At 37.2% G+C, this 17,319-nt stretch overlaps 1 protein-coding gene across 1 annotated transcript; it reads left to right on the forward strand.

Annotated features, from left to right (window-relative positions):
* The first annotated feature begins 954 nt into the window (after positions 1–954).
* LOC145770622 (solute carrier family 35 member F4-like) lies at positions 955–17,078 on the forward strand. The gene is made up of 9 exons (XM_082582316.1): positions 955–1,076; positions 3,850–3,939; positions 8,065–8,257; positions 11,028–11,247; positions 13,216–13,347; positions 14,062–14,251; positions 14,952–15,041; positions 15,477–15,650; positions 16,144–17,078. The coding sequence occupies exons 1-9, from the start codon at positions 995–997 to the stop codon at positions 16,221–16,223; spliced, it is 1,251 nt and encodes a 416-aa protein (XP_082438442.1). The 5' UTR covers positions 955–994; the 3' UTR covers positions 16,224–17,078.
* The last annotated feature ends 241 nt before the right edge of the window (positions 17,079–17,319 follow it).

A 17,319-nucleotide genomic window follows, 5' to 3' on the forward strand; every position in this document is an offset into this window, starting at 1 on the left:
ACACATATCAGAAAACATTAATTTTGAAAGCCATTCACAACAGGGTGCAACCTAATTTGTACCATGAACAATTCGTACCGTCAGTTCGTACCTAGAAAAGATCGAGAAAAAAAATTGAAAAAAGCCGAAGTTGCTGATCGCAGTTTTCGCAAACATTTTAAAAGGGTTAGGGTATCGAGAAAAAAAAATAGAACATTGCTGATCGCAGTTTCCGTTTTTCTGCAGTTTCCACAAAAATTTTAAAATTTCTGGTAATGATCCTAAGATTTTGCTGAAGTTGCTGATCGCAGATTCCGCAAACATTTTAAAAGGGTTAGGGTTGATCGGAGTTTCCGCAAACATTTTAAAAGGGTTAGGGTATCGGTATCAGCAAACAAACAAACTGAAAAGATCAAGAAAATAAAATAGAACAAAGCCGAATTCGCTGATCGCAGTTTCCGTTTTTCCGCAGTTTTCGCAAACATTTTAAAAATTCCTGTGATGATCCTAAGAGTTTGTCAAAGTCGCTGATCGTAGTTTCCGCAAACATTTTAAAAGAGTTAGGGTTGATCGGAGTTTCCGCAAACATTTTAAAATTTCTGGTTATGATCCTAAGAGTTTTTGTTTGTTTGCGGAAAATTTTAAAACGTTTGCGGAAACTGCAATCAGCGACTTAGGCTTTTTTAATTTTTTCTCTCGATCTTTTCAAGGTACAAACTGACGGTACAAATTGTTCATGGTACAAATTGTTCATGGTACGAATTAGGTTGCATTCTTCACAACAACAGTTAAAATGTATCACCCGTAAGATATTGATGAAAGCACCAAACATTGTACACCTGGAACTACTTTTCAAAGTTATCGCTTTCTTCACATCTCTGGTATTGTTTATGTAGCCTTTAGATTTGTTGAATTTGCTTTGTCGATAGTAGACTATGACCCTTTTTTGTATGTTCTGATGTATAATATATTCCTAGACATTTTATACATTAATTAGTTAAAACTATTAAATCAAATGGGTGGTGAAAAATGTTGTGTTGATGAAGTTCAGTGTGAAACAGCTTTCAAAGGAACATCTTTTAAGTATGAATCTTCAGGTAATTGATATGCCACTGATATCTTATTTTGCAATTGTGCAGACTATGAGCTGGAAGTATTTTGCTTTACAGGTCATGCTTTTTTTTCGATGTACTGTAGACAGGTTTGAGGTTAATCTATTCCACAAAAAATAGAATTTAGCATATCAGTACTTTTTTTCCAGCAATTCTCAATTTGAGATCCACATTATCCACAATGGAATTTTATAGGATTACAAACCACCTTTCAAAACTTGCAGTTTTCACATTAGGTACAATGTCAAGTGACATCTGTTGCACATATTTTAAGTGGAAATTGGAATACCAACATGTAGTAAGCTACCGTACCGTAATGTGTTACCATTTTAGAATAACCCAAACCCATGCCTATTCTTGAAGTTTTTTTTGTAATTTTAAGTCTCATGAAAAAACTTACAGTAATCTCATTCAACATAAGCTGAAACCAATAAATAATCAAAGTTGCATTCCTTAAGAAAGCAAAGTGAAAAAAGTGCCTATAAAGGCGCAATACATGTTGGAATTGGCGGCTTCAAAGCCGGCCTACTGCACTTAGAACCGCACCATCTATGATATAAAGTGAAGCACTCAGCTGCTGAAATAACTTTGTCTTTTACTGATAAAACATACGTCTTGATTTGCTCTACAAAATGAAATTTGACACAAAATCCTTGTCACAGCCAAGCAAGTACGCTCGTCTTGTTCACAGTGTGTATTGCCTGCAAAAATAATATCAGAATAGGCACTGTTTTGTGTGAGTCTTATCAGTGATTGTGTGGATGGTAAGTATAAAAGCAAAATTGCAAGGAGACTAGGAGCTTGGATCACACATTTCAGAGTGCTTGAGTAAGCTGTTGCATTGCACACTGTTCACTATTTTTGCAGTTTGTGAAAGGTGGGTGAAAGAACCATGTGATCCCCTTGTAGAGACCACATTAGCTATTGCACCTTTGATAGCTACACTTACTTTTCAGTAACATTTTTCAATACCTAGCTTTATCAAGTGTCAAATGAGAATGACTTCATTGAAGGCTATTTGGTCTTTTTAAATGTCAGTTTGTAGTTTACTACTGGCACATTTAATCATAATTATTACAAGGTGAACTTGTTAAACAGCACATCTGCAGTTTGTATTGTTGAACCGTGTTCATCTCCATCAGTTTTTCAATATCATTGCTTTGAACTGTAAGTATTAACATGAAAAAAGTTTTTGTTTAGCATGATTTATACAGATTATTTTGATCTTGAAAGTCTCATTTTATACCATTTCATACTACAGTATTGACTATAACACTGCATGGTAAAACTTCACCTATTGTGTGATGATTCAAATTGCATTAATGAAAGCGTTTATTCACTAACACTTTTAAGTCCTTATTCAATTGTAACATTAATTGCTCAGTACTACCTGTCAAATAAAAAGTACCAAATAATTGGTTTAATGATTAGATTATTGTGTCGATAATAGAATTCCCATTTCAATTTTTTTTATACAACACAAGTCTACAAAACTGTGGTTCCTCATTGCTGACAAAGTATTCTGTATCTTGTGTTGTTTGAAGGTGATTGAGAAATTCAGAAATGTCAATCAAAATATATCAGTGAAATGTCATTAAAGTTTCAAAATACAACCTTGTCACTACACTTTTCATTTAAAATCTTCTTTTAAATTTACAAATAATCCGAAAGAATGGGTAGTGCGACAAAAAACAAAACAAAAAAACAGAGAGTAGGCTACGATACTAAATTGGTAGATTCAAGCGTATTGCACTTGCAGGGCTTCATCCTCACAAGTGTAGCTTCATCAGTAAATATCATTCTTATTAAAGTATAATACTGTACTTTTACTTATATTATGATTAGTTCTCTTTTTATGAGAAATGGTTTCTATTTGAACGGTCATGATATGTACTGAGCACTGCAATGGCTTTTTATTTATGGATTTTTCACCATCTTTATTGAAATAACGTTCATTAATTCTGCTTGACACTTAATTACATTTTTGGTTTCGTATAAATTACCGAAACTTCATTGGCCGTTAACATGGACTTGATTGCGATATTAATGCAGTATTTTTGGCTGGTTTCACTTTTTTGTGAATCTCAGCCCAGCTATTGAATAAGCAAACGTGTTAAAACTCTGCATTACCAAAATCAAACCTGTCTATGCTATGTCATGTGAAAGTAAGGCATATCTGCCAGTTACTTTGCTGATATAAGCGTTTTTGAGTTTTTGCTGATTATTCATGCAAGCTTTCATGATCACACTCGTGCCTGATAAATTTATTAAATGTGTGCTGCTAGCCTCACTGTGTAATGACCAGCTAGATGTGCACACTGCACAGACTTATGTGCCAGCTCAACCTAAACCAGTTTGAATGAAGTAGCAATGTTTTAAACAATATAATGCTTTCTTATGTCGGGGGTGTCTGTTGTGAAAAAATAGTGTAATTTAGAAATGCACTGTGATGCATTACTGTGTTTAGTAAAGTAGAAAATAAAAGTTTGTGAAAGAAACTGCAATGTCTAACTTTTCTAGTACCATTGTTTGCTATTGCCGTTTTACATAATTTGTTTTAGTACATACCTTTATCTTTTCCTGACAGCCGCTTTGTTGTGATGAGAGCTTAAATTTATATATTTATGTATTATAGGCTATACTGACACTGTAACTAATTCACATTTTTGCTGGTTTATTTCATCTATTATTTTGTTAGAGTTTGACATGGTTTAAAAAAGTTATTACGGCTGGTTGAGCTTAATTTCTTTCTGTTTAGAAAAGAAAATGCAGCCCAGCGAACTGCAATCAATAGATGGTGAGGGTGAAAGAAGGTTTGGTTCGGAGTCGACACGAAAAACTCTAATAGGTGCGACTTGCACTCGTTAAACTGTCGTTATTGACAGTCTGCATTGTTGTGAGATGTTTAGAAAAATTGCAATCCATACGTTGGATCAGTGTTGGTCAACCGGGTATACTGTATGTGTATAGTGTAATTAGTGTATGCCATAGTAATCGATATAGACAGGCCTTGCCAGCGCGCAACCGCGCAAACCTACAATATCGACCGGAAGCTGTTGTAATTTTGATTTTGAGCTCTTGGCAAAATGTACTTTTTTTTCTTTGAAAGGATAGTAATGAGAAACCAAATTTCTAAAGTGTCATCGCCATACGCGCCGACTTTTGGGGGGCGGGGGCGTCGCCCCCCGTAAATTTATGGTTGAGGGGCAACAAAAATGGCTCTACAAGTGGTGTTTCAAAGATAAAACATTTCGTGAAAGAGATTTAGATCATTTAAACGGACTTAAAGAATGCCGAAAGCGAAAAACAGCCTACGTTGCTCTTGCCCGCAAAACAGCAGCTGATCGTATGGCTTTCTCTGGAACGTGAATTATTACTGAGATGCGCATGGCACGCAGCCACGCACGCTTACAGTCACACACTGCTTATCTTCGGGAACGTTCAAATATTACGTAACGCCTTCGAGGGAGAGGGGGGGGGTTATGCAAAGCGTTACGTTAGCGTCACATCGGGGGGGAGGGGGTTCAAGCAAAACGTTACGTAACGCTTTCGAGTACGGAATGGTAGTTTTTTGTGCTGAATTCGTAGTGAAAAAGCGTTACATGGGGGAGGGGGATTGAAAAAAGCGTTACGTTGGCGTTACATGGGGGAGGGGGGGTCAAAAATTCGGAAAAAAAGCGTTACGTAATATTTGAACGTTCCCTTCCCGCGCGTGAGGAACAACTTCAATGTCAAAACGCGTGGTAACGAAAAAGCGAATGCGAGGGTGAATGTTTTTTCTCATTTCACGAGTTATCCAAATGTTGTTAGATTTTCTGTGACTTCAAACATGAAATCCATTTTAACAAACTTTATCGAGTTGAAACTACGACACAACGAACAATTACGTGAATACAGCTCAAAGAAAAAATGCATTTTTCAAAACTGTCCTCCGTGTTTTGCTTCAATAAGCATTAAGCACTGTATTGATGGTGTATATATTGTGAAAATATATACATCTCATACACTCATCAATGTACAGTGTACACTCCTGCACTATCGTATGTACTCGAGTAGCCTATAGGTCGATTTCGTGTATAAGTCGAACCCCTCCTTTTGAGCTGAAAATCGGTGAAATTTCCTTCCCCCATGTATAAGTCGAATAGCTCATTCCCAACACTACCATTTGAGGGTTCATCTAAGTATTGGCATTCACATACGGTAAGGAAATTTCAAAGTAGATCGTGGAGTAACTTACGCTGCTGGAATAGTCACGTAACTAATACTATTCACGGCAAAAATAAGTAAACCAGCTAAATTAGACGCGCTATTTTCAACGAGGTCTTCCCGCTCGGAGATCAATTATGACTCAACATAACTTCACTGTCTTGATTCTTGTTATTCACTCACACGAAAAGGATATGAATCGGCTTGTTTTCCAACTGTTTCAATTATGAGCTAACAATATCAAAATTTTTACGACTGGGCGTACGGCATGCGTAAGTAAAACTAATCGTTTCAAGCAGCGGTTCTAATAAATTCGGTTTGTCACCAAGGTGACAATATAAACACGACACTAAGCTTAATCAAAGACTATTTTAATTGAGTGAAATAGCGTTATGGTTATGACGTCATCACCTTTCTCGCCCCCCAAGGTTTTTTGAAAAGTCGACGCCTGTGGTCATCGCTGCAAAACACTTGGTTTCACTCTAAAAAGGACAAATATTTTCCTTCTACCGGTGTTGCCACCTGCACTACGGATTTCCAGCATTTAACCAACGTTGTTTTTACATTTTCTGCACTTTTGTGTAATTGCATTACTTGCAGTGCCTAGCATAAACAGATTTGATCATTTATCAAATCTTAACCAGCCACCTAATTTTAGTTTTTATTTTTGTATTTTTTTGAACACAATTAAAATTGCTATTTGTGAGGTAGGCTATACAAAGTTATGAACGTTGTTTATAGCTTCCACTTTCCATAGAACCATGAGTTACAAGCATACCTAGTGTCCTAGTTACCTTCCATGTTGCATTGTTAAAACTTTTGAAGTTGGTACTGTTGCATAAATATGTATCATGAATTCTTGTATTACATAAAGGTATCAAAGCGAATGGAAAAAGTATTTATATGGAGTGTTTGTACAAAGATGTTAAAGTTACTACAAAAAGTCATGTTTTATGACTTAAAACTTATGTTTTGCTTTTCTTTAAAATGCAGGTGCTAATTTACACATACTTCAAAGGTGCAGTTTACAATAGATATAAAATTTTACATGCATTGCATACGGAAAATTTGAAAAAGTTTAATTAAAATCTCTGCTCTTAAAATGAAATCACAGTTACGTTATCAATTATAATATATATTTTTATCTAAACAAACAGAATGGCAAACAAAATAGGGGCGTACCACCAAGAATTTGGACTAATGATATTAAAGACTGGTCAGGACTTAACTACAAAACTGCAGTAGAAAAATCTTACAATCAGAGAAACTTGGCGTCTCATTGCCTCCAACCCTCGACGAGAGGAAGGAACTTAATGATGATGATGATCCAAACAAAATGGCTTCTGGGATAAGTTACAGTTCCCAACAAAACTTTAAAACAATGTGCTAAGTTTCATTTACTCAGATACTAACGTACTGTACAGAGAGTTTCTAATAATCATCTTTGAACTTATTGAATGGCGTGTTGAGATAAAGAAAAACAAAGTCTACCATGAAATATCAATTGTTCCTTAAACGGGTTACAATATTCGAAAAAAAATTTTCTTTGGTGATTTGATGTTTGTCAAGTTCGTGTTAGATAAACGTTCATTGTTATAACGAATTCTCCACAACCGTCACTTTACTCATTGTCCGCCATTCTGAGTATTGGACTGGTACATTATTTAGTTTTGAGTAATTGCATGGAAATCATTGCCGAAGAAGCACGGGTGTGATATGCTAATTATTTTTTTAACAACGTGTGTGACAGTGGGGTTTTCTGTGTTGCTTTTGGCAAAAATAATCAAATTTGAAAGAGTAATGATCACACTGTAGTGGCACTAATTTAGGTCAAAGTAAAATCTGCTCATGGTTACTGGTCACTTCAGCGATCCACCTTGTTAAGTAAGGTATAGTGGTTTCACGTAAAGCTATCACGTAAAAATCACGTTTCACGAAAAGCTATCACAGAATGTTGTTATTGACATTCATTCTGACGTTTCGTTGATCAGGCACGGTTGGCTTCTTCGTGGTGGCCGAGCAGGAAATAACTACATCTAACCCAAACAATAACACAAAAGCATAGTTGATCAAACCCTTGCTATAAATGCAGATTCTAAAAATTAAGAAGAAAATTTAACTCCCAATTTTAAAGAGGTGCGATGGCAAGAAAACACATTAAATACCCACGAACATAGGGTGACACGCTGAGAAACTTTCGTATAAATGGATCTGCAGCACTATGTTTCTCAACCTGTGGGTTGTAAAACTATTTGTTTTGTTAGTATACTTTAGGCTAAACTCATTCTGTGTTTGATAACTTTTATTGCGAAATGACTTTTTAGTGCTGTGTTGGCCTCGTTTGCATGGTGTAATGTAGATGAATAAAACTCTGCCTTCAAGTGAGTCGATGTAGACAAGTTTTAATGTTTGCAAAAGTTTTGGTTTGTCTGACCAAGTGTAATGCCTGGCGTTATTTGCAGACGAAGCTAAGCTGCAAGTTTCATAGCAGTATCTCTCCACTGACAGTTTAAGTGATTATGATTATTAATTAACTTGTTTGTAAGAAACTTCCCGCATTTTACAACAAATGTTTATTATATACTTTCATTTAGTCGCCCCGTGTGTTCAAAGGATGGTGTTTCTTCTGTATTACACTGTTAATTAAGGAACGTACTGTTTGTGACAATGTGGATGCGTTAAAACTTCTCCATTGACTTAAAAAATCCTAACTGCTATTTCGCCGGAACCATCGCCGTTGTTTGTTTATGTTTTGTGTTTTTTGCAGGTCTGCTAATCGTTGTTTTCTTGGCCATTTCATGGGTAGGTGCGCAGCAATTTGCCCAAAGTGCTGTTCAAGAGTTTAATGCTCCATTTTTCACAACATGGTTTGGAACATGTTGGATGATATTGTGCTTTCCTGTCTATTCTTTGATTACTTTCCTGTCACAAACGCGAACGGGATTTTGGGTATCGATGAGGTATAACTTCCTATAGATTACAGTTACAAGCCAAAAACCAAGCCTGTGTTCTAATCTGGAGGTTGAAACTTGGTTAGACTTGAAGCAAAACGAGAAAATTTCGAACGAACGTTTGATTTGCTCTCAGTTTTTGCTCCATTTCTTGAACATATGGCATAAAAATCGATATTGCCAAATCTCATTTCCATGCGGTAATCGTAAACATAGGCTAACTCATAACTTCTACATAGACTTTAATGCATAACTTCATAACAAACGCGTGGAATTCTGTGATTCTTCGAAGGTGTTTGTGATGTTGCACATACCACGAAGCTGCAGGTTTTCGTCTGACTCTTTTCAGGAGCTAAGGGAACGTTCAAATATTACGTAACGCTTTTTTTCCGAATTTTTGACCCCCCCCTCCCCTATGTAACGCCAACGTAACGCTTTTTTCAATCCCCCCCTCCCCCATGTAACGCTTTTTCACTACAAATTCAGCACAAAAAACTACCATTCCGTACTCGAAAGCGTTACGTAACGTTTTGCTTGAACCCCCTCTGACCCCCCCCCTCCCCTATGTAACGCCAACGTAACGCTTTTTTCAATCCCCCCCCTCCCCCATGTAACGCTTTTTCACTACAAATTCAGCACAAAAAACTACCATTCCGTACTCGAAAGCGTTACGTAACGTTTTGCTTGAACCCCCTCCCCCCCGATGTGACGCTAACGTAACGCTTTGCATAAACCCCCTCCCCCTCGAAGGCGTTACGTAATATTTGAACGTTCCCTAACGTCAGAATATGAAAAACGACATATAAATTTGGTAAATCAGAAGAATTCAAATTAAAGATCCATAAAAAAGCAAGAAATTTTGATCAAAATTTTAAAAATTTTGTGAAGTTTTTAGTGTAAAAGCTCTTCTTTTGACGCAGCAACAATTCGTATTAAAGAACGCATTATTGTAGCACAGTTTAAAATTCATTGTTCTGCAACGAGAGACACCATCCTACATTTTCTGGTATTTGCAGTCTGTCCTTGTGAAGCAGTTTGCCAAGAATGAAGAAAGACTGTTTTGCAGCAGTTGTTGGATGACAGCACTAAAGTTGAGCTGGTGACACAACTGTTGCTTCCAACCGAATGTTGTCTCCTTCGCAGTCTTTCATCATGCACTTCTTGAGATAAGAACCTATTTTCGCGCAGTCTTGTTTCAAATCTAACTTCGAGATATCGGCGTTAGCTTCTTTATGCGTGTACAGGGCCGGATTTAGCTGATGGGGGGCCCGGGGCACTTTTGAATCGGGGGGCCCCCCGTGCAAAACAATTTTTGCGCCTACGGCGCGAAAAATCATCTCTACGTCTACAGTAGCATCAGTCCAGTACTACACAGCATTTTGCAGAAACTTTAAAGGCCAAAAGGAAAAAATAACACAAAATCACATTTTTTTCCACATTGGAGGGCCCTTCAAAAGTCGGAGGGCCCGGGGCAACTGCCCCCCCTAAATCCGGGCCTGCGTGTACTTGGAGCTCTCCATCTTCGTGATAAGTTGCTGCAACACTTGGTAGTCACGGTGGATTTTGACCAGAGACTCTCTAACTTTTCACTCATTCACAGTTTCTTTTGCTCGTTTTACCAAAACACAATCGCTTACAAACGAGTTAGCAATGTCGTGCACTGCCATGAGGTTCTTGGCGTAGTTGGCTACTTTACAGCATTTACTCACGCTTTCCAGCGAGTAAGCACTGACTGTAGCGGTCTGCTTGTCACGTCAAATTGGTAGCGCTGGCGCTTGTTGTTCACTGTCACAGCCTTGACTGTTGCAATGAGGTTGTCAGCCTCTTGAAAAAGATCGCGCTCTTTCTCAGGGCAGTTGTACAAATGTACATGTATTGTACCTCAGCCAACTTACCTTAAAGTTCTTTGAACTTGGAATGAAGAAGAACTGTGTTGGTGTTTTGGCGTCGGCAGTATCCGTTATTAAGAACATTCTTTGGTGATTCGCTGACGACCGTTGGCTTTCCACTCTGAGACGCTTGTCACAGTGTATTGATTGGCAGCATAGGACGAAAACAATTCGGGTTTCTGCAAAACTCTTTCATGTGCATGCGAATTTTGTTGTGCGTAGATGATATTTTTGCATCTCAAAAAATGGCAAACTATGAAAGTTTAGCAGCATTTAAAAAAAACAAACAAGTCGTCTCGAACATTGCTGAGAGAACATTAATTTTGAACTGTTCAGGTAAAACACAGGGTAAAAAGAAGGGCTAAAACCTAAACACAAGACTAGCCTATTTTAAAAAGGGAAATGAGCTGCTGTAGCGTAGCCTAATTGCAAATCACTGTCAAAAATTATTCAATACATTTTTCTAAATTAAAGATACTATGTTTAGACTATGTGAAGCAAAAACAAATTAAGAGACAATCAACTGAGCGAAAACCGTTTTTGACTTCAAGGAAATAATTTTGGCAAATATTTACATAATCTGTAAATTCTAATTTTTTGATGAGTCAAAAAAGAATTGCCCTAATACAGTAATAGGCTAAGCCATTAAAATTCGAAAATATGCTTTGCGCAGCCACTGCACAAGAGTTTGTAAACAGGTTGGTTCACCAAGGTTCCTAGAGGAAAGTTGCCGGTAGTTCCGTTGCCGGATAAGTGCCAGCCGAATGTAGCGTTATACTGTAGCCTACATGAAATACAGTACAATTACTATTTTCCAAAATAACCATTAACCAATCTATTCGTCATTGCCTCAAATGTCGATGTTTGCATCTCTCTTTTTTTTTTTTCAGTGACTCCCGTCACATCTTTGGTCCCAACGATATCAAAGTTATCGAAGTATTTTACAAAGTTTTTCCCTTCAACGTTCTCTGGATTGGGGTCAACTATCTCTACGTGTTCTCTTTAACTTACATCGCTGCAACAGACGCCTCAGCTATATCAGCTTCCAATGTTGCATTTGTTTACGCATTTTCCTTTATTTTGCTTGGAGAACTTTTTTACACAACAAGGGTAAGTGAATATGTCGCAGCCGGAGAATGTAACTCGGAGAAACTGATATTGTGCACTACTGCACCTGTTATTTTGGGTACTCTGAGAAACGCCAACAGTGAAAATCGAGAGATGTATCACTAAGCATCATATCTTCGCGTTTGGTTAGAAAATAGCGTCAATAAAGGGTGTACATCATTTCGGTTTTCGGCCAATTTTCTTTGATCTTCAGAAAGGTGTTTGGTGAAGGACTTCTTCGCTTAAAGTTCTCAGAAGGTCTTTCTCGATTATTTTTTTGGTGACCAATTAACCGTACAATAAGATGTAAACGTTTTTGCTTATGGTTAAGAAACTTGTAAATCAAAATTAGAATTGCAAAGTATCACAGCAAAACTCAAAACTAAGTTTCAGTTAATATTCCGTTGGCTTTCACTTGTAATAACTTTTGTAAGAAATAAATATGAAGTTCTTTTAGTGAACTCATTTCAAGGTGACATGTTGCTAGTTGATAGTAAGCCCATGTTTTTTTACAAAAGCATTTCTATTGGCAACTGTATTCGCAGCTAGTGGTTATACCGCTTACGCACTTCTAAGCGCTAACATGGCTGAGATGAAGCTAGTCGTTTTCACCCTAAATGGAGGAAAGAATATACAGTGTTACTGTTATTGTACTTATTCTAAGCATCAACGACCAACGTCATGTACTTTGGGGCACAGAGTACGACATCTGATATACTTAGTTTACCACGAAGCCTTTTGTATTATAAACTAATCAGTAAGTATGCAGTGTCAATAAGTGCAAGATATACTAATAACACGGTGGTTTGTGATTAATTGCTACGTTTTCTTCCTACTTCGAAGATATCAATATATTGCTTTCGGTGGTAATGATCCAATGTTTAGAAAACTAGACAGCTGGTACAAACCAATGGGAGCACTTGGAATTTAACTTGATATAGGCTACTGCATTAAACAAAGATTTTAATCCGCTAAAAGACGAATACTTAAAGCAATCTCATTCCCAGTTGCCAATTGAAATTTGGTACAGCCACTTTTCAATAGCTTAAAACACACTTAATCATGTCACATAACGCTGTATTTTCAAAACGATATGTGATAGGTAGCTTTATATATGCATAACAAAATGTAAAACATAGTGAAGTTATGTTTTACTGCTTAATATGGGTACAGCCTACATGCCAAAGCTTCGCAATAAAACAACGGTTTTAAAGGTTTGCCGCAATATATTTACCATATTCAATTATGTATTTATGTCATCACTCATGAGTTTTGATTACAGTAGTCCCCGCTTATTAAGCCCACCTTGAGACTGGACGCTTTTGGGCTTATTAAGCTGGTGGCGAGTTTCTGTCATTTCTACAGTATACGTATAATTCACTATGGCGACTGTAGCATGGCTAAAAGTTGCTAACAACTGCTACAACTGTAAGCTGCTACAACTATAAGTTGCTACAAACTGTTGTAAATACGTTGCTACACAAATAAGTTGCTACAAGTACAACTGTACACAACGATCGGTTCTTTCCGAAAATTGCGTTTTTGCAAGTTGTGTCAGCAACTAGCCGTGTTTTGTTCAACCCTGTCAAATGAGATCCAGATTAAACGGTTTGTGACGAAACAGGTGAATAATTAAGAACTGAGTTAGCAGCGTCACAACTCGTAAAATTGTCGAAAGCAAGACGAAAAATAGTAAATTGTGACGCCTTTTTACACAAATTCAAGCGAATATAATCGAAAATTAGGCTTATTAAGCGGGATTTTGGGCTTATCAAGCGAATTTTGGCTTATAAAGCCTTTTTTTTATTGCAGGAATGAATGGGAGTAATTCCGGACCGGACCTAATTAAGCTTAATAAGCGAGTGGGGATATTAACTGTGGGCTTAATAAGCGGGGACTACTGTGTTATAGACCATTGCTTTGAAGGGTGTCACCGTTTGCGCTTTGTTGAAACGTTTTATTTCTTTTAAGATAATAGCTTCACTTTTCTGCATCGGTGGTGTGGTGTTATTTGGTTATGCTGATGGTTTTAACCAGAGTTCAAATCTTGTACCGGGCATTATTATGGCTCTCTTCTCTGCCATAGGAGCTGCTATTTATAAAGTAAGTCATGTAGTGAATTATATGAGACCAAGCTATGCTTGTTTGTTAATCAAAGTTTCAATCTGTACTCTAAATACATACGTTTCTGTATTCATGCGTTTGTTTTTCTCACCCAGTAAAGTCGGAATGTTATCCTTTTCCTAATTTATGCCGGTTTATATCCTTCAAGGTTTTACCATTGGGATAAGCATTCAAAGAGGCATTCTCGCTCCAAGCATAAAACTTCCCCCAATCAATCGCTGATTGAACTAGCAGTCTATTTTTTTCCCGATACGTTAATAAAAACATACAATGATACATATCTTAAAGATTACTTTGTTTTGGGCTTGGTTCTACTAGGACTATATCTTGAACAAAGAGACTACAATATGTTTAAACTTCATGTCAACTGTGTTTGTTTTGTAAAGTGAGTTAAAACCAATACACTTTTTGTCAATTAAAAAAAAAACAACACTGCAAAACGAATGTGTTTATTGTTTTATGCGTTTATCTTTAATTTGTCGGTACAAAAAAGCCCTCGTATTAAACTTACCGTTCTACAATACAAGTTTCATTGTGTTCATAAGTTTTAAACTTAAAACATCTGTGGAAATGGATGAACCCTAACGAGAAACCACCAGCCTTACAATTTGAGGTAAGAAGGCCCGAACGAAAATAGCTGAGCAAACAGCACAACTCATGACGAAGTAGTCAACTGCCTTGTTTTGTTGGCAGGTCGTTTTTAAAAGGGTCATCGGAGAAGGACGATTGGGACAAGTTTCGTTGTTTCTCTCCCTTCTGGGGCTAACCAACGCAACGATATTGTGGATTGTGTTCTTGATCTTATACTTCACTGGAGTAGAACACATTGCAGCTTCTGATATACCTTGGCAATATCTCTGCGGTTCTGCATCTCTCTCGCTCGGTATATTCACGAAATTGCTTTTTTGAAAATTTTAATTTCCTGATACGAAGATTGTTGCTTGGGAGTAACCTTGGCAGCATTGAGAGCACATTTTATTCGCGATAAACTTGCTTATTGTATGTAAATGCAACTAACAAGTCAACCAGATAATTTTCGTTCCAATTACTTTCTGGGAACAATAGCCTATCTTAACGCCTGGTTTCGGACTTTTAATAGTCTGTTCATAATATTTTATCTGCCGCTTTAGGAATTTCTTTTATGCTGAAATATAAATCGTATAAACTGTAAGCTAAATCATTCAACTTAGAACGAATGGAAGAAATTCAGGAAATTTAGAAAAATAACTGTTTCACAAGAAAAGTGTCTTGTCAATCTTAGATATCAATGACTTCGAACTTATGCTTTGGATTGGCAACCTGAAAAAATAGGCTTACCTGTTTACCAAGTTAAGTAGCCTACTGTAATACAAAACCGTAAGAGTTGATTGGTGGTACAAAACTTAAAGATAGTCAGACGAAAACCTGCAGCTTCGAGCTATGTGCAACCTTCTACTCGCAAAATCATGACTATGTTCAACAGAACTATCGCTTTTATGAGTGCTCAGTGCAATATTTATTAAATCTGTAACCCATATCTTTGATCTCGAGTAGCTGCTTTTGCAAAGTTATGTGTCATAACATGGCATGTTCACCATTTGCAGTTTTTAACTTCCTTGTCAACTTTGGAATCGCTTTCACTTATCCTCTGTTCATATCTATATCAATGATGCTTGGAATTCCATTAAATGCTGGTAAGTCGACGAAGTCAACTCATGGACTGTCTCAATTTCGATAACCGCGTGTTATTTTGAAGTTCGAAACAGCAACTCGAGTTAACGTCTTGTTGGCTGATGTCCTCCTTGTTATGTCCCTTGTGGTTTTGTTTGCTTGGCACTGTTCAGCTCAGTTTGGTCATCATATAGTTTAGCCTTTTTATTTTCTCAAACTGCTTGGGGAACATGTATGTTGTAAGTTATATAACGAAGTTCGATACTAGACTAATTTTTCGTCATAGGTTTGCAGACATTTCTTGGTTGAAGATTTTAAAACTTAGTATTTTATTGTTTAGTTTTTCCTAGTTTTAGTTAACCTAGAATCGCTTCGGAAGAGTACAAGTTCAATTGTGTAAATCACCATTCAACCGTATTTTAAAAATCTAACAATCCCAATGCGGTATCAATTTCCAGCTGTGGACATGATAGCCCGGGGAGAAGTGTTTAGTGCACTTCGCCTGGTTGCTGCCTTGTTAGTCGTCGCTGGCTTCTGTCTCATGATGTTTCCAGACTCTTGGAATCTTCCTCTTCACAAAAGATGCTGCCTCCGGTTTTCTCGTTGCTATGGCCACGAGCAACCTGAAGAAGGTGAGGTTTACATTGGCAAGGCTGTTTAGTCCGCTTTTTCTTTCATTAATAGCGCCTGAGGTGATCTGGCTGGATGTAGGATGCGGTCACTCCTTTACGTTACTCCGCTTACGCATTTCGCAGAAGTCATTGCTGATGGCGATTTTGATAAATAAACTGAGATCCTTTGCGTCCTTGGGGCGGTAACATGGAAACAATATATTTTCTCAATCCGCAGTGTCTTCTGATCAGTGTTTATTTAAGACAAGTTGTGACTTCATCAGTAAATTGCATTTTCCTAAGCAAAGCGATCAAGCATGACAATTCTTTAAGTGACCAACTGCATTTTCCTTTTAATAAAAAATACTAGCCTGGTTTGGCTTGACATTACAAATTGGACTTTGGATATTCCTGGTAGCCGGACTTCATGTAATGCTTTGTGGTCTGTTCTCGTATCTTACAGTGAAGGATAATACATTATTGAATTACGACTCTTGATAATATTATTTTTCAGGTATTTCAAACTACGACGACCACGGCAAAAGCGCAAACGAAGAAATCCATGGGAAAGACGAAGACAGATTGATGAGTTAGGGTGACATGTGTGGTTTGTACGCTGAGACAACTCGCGTGTATGTTTGCTGTCTAAATCTTGAGCCATTGAAGTAGTTTTATATTGTGAAAACATCGAGTTTCCGTGCGTCGAGTGATCGTGTTTCAGCTATTGCAAAGCAAACACACCCAAAACATCAATTATCATAGAAATGGTAAAAAGTTTACAACCCCAGCCAGCAAATGCCAAAAAATGTTTTAATCCCTGTCTTTTATTTATTGTTTTGTGAAGGCAGCTTTTATCTGGGATATTTGTACTAAATCCCTTTTACTGCTTTACAGCTGTAGTGATTTTGTGGTGTAATCTTGCATAAAACACCTTGTTTGATTCGTATACACTATACAGTGACCGTTGATCATGCACTGTGAAAGCTGTGTAGCAATCTACCATTTTGATTATTAGTTTATGCAAAAGTTATTCTTATTGTAGAAATCTTCCACCATAAATCTGTTTAAAACGAGTTTAAAAAATCATATAATAATTTAGCATATATACCACAATTTTTCGTAGTCTATTCTTTTAGGTTGCATTGACATCCCCAGTAGCAGTTGTATGTCAATTCAATAGGCTTACTTTCCATTGAACAATCAAAGACTTTCTTTGAGTTGGCCTTGTATAAATTATAATGAAATTAGGCATTCTTCTGTTGCCTGATTCGTTTGAGAAAGTGAGAAAATATTTGCGTTTGGTAGGTACGTTCGGCGTTCGCACGAATCAATGTTAACTTTGATTTATTCATTGTCTCCTGAACCCACCGTATTTGTTTTTGTCATCGGGACATACTTTTTTGTCATGAACATTTAAGTGGATGAAAAATACAATTCTTTTATATTTGATTGTTTGCTCCCATCGGCAGCAGTGGCCGAGTGGTTAGCGCGTTGAGCTCGCATTCGAGAGCCTGCATGTTCGACTCCAGACACCCGCACTTGCTGTTGTTTCTCTGGGCAAGAAACTTTACGATAATTGCCTCTACCCAGTGATCGATTTCGAGGAATGGGTAGTACTAAATTTAAGTCATAAATAGAGTAGACAACCGGAAACAGACATTGCAGTCGGCTGCAGCGTGGGTCAGGTGTA

This window comes from Aplidium turbinatum, chromosome 1, assembly GCF_918807975.1.
Source record: "Aplidium turbinatum chromosome 1, kaAplTurb1.1, whole genome shotgun sequence".
NCBI classification, from domain to species: Eukaryota; Metazoa; Chordata; class Ascidiacea; order Aplousobranchia; family Polyclinidae; genus Aplidium; species Aplidium turbinatum.

Coding starts and splice junctions, on each gene's coding strand:
- LOC145770622 (XM_082582316.1), top strand. CDS start 995: ATGGGTGGTGAAAAATGTTGTGTTGATGAAGTTCAGTGTGAAACAGCT. Junction 11,248..13,215: donor AACTTTTTTACACAACAAGG/GTAAGTGAATAT, acceptor ATTTCTTTTAAG/ATAATAGCTTCACTTTTCTG. Junction 14,252..14,951: donor TTCTGCATCTCTCTCGCTCG/GTATATTCACGA, acceptor CACCATTTGCAG/TTTTTAACTTCCTTGTCAAC.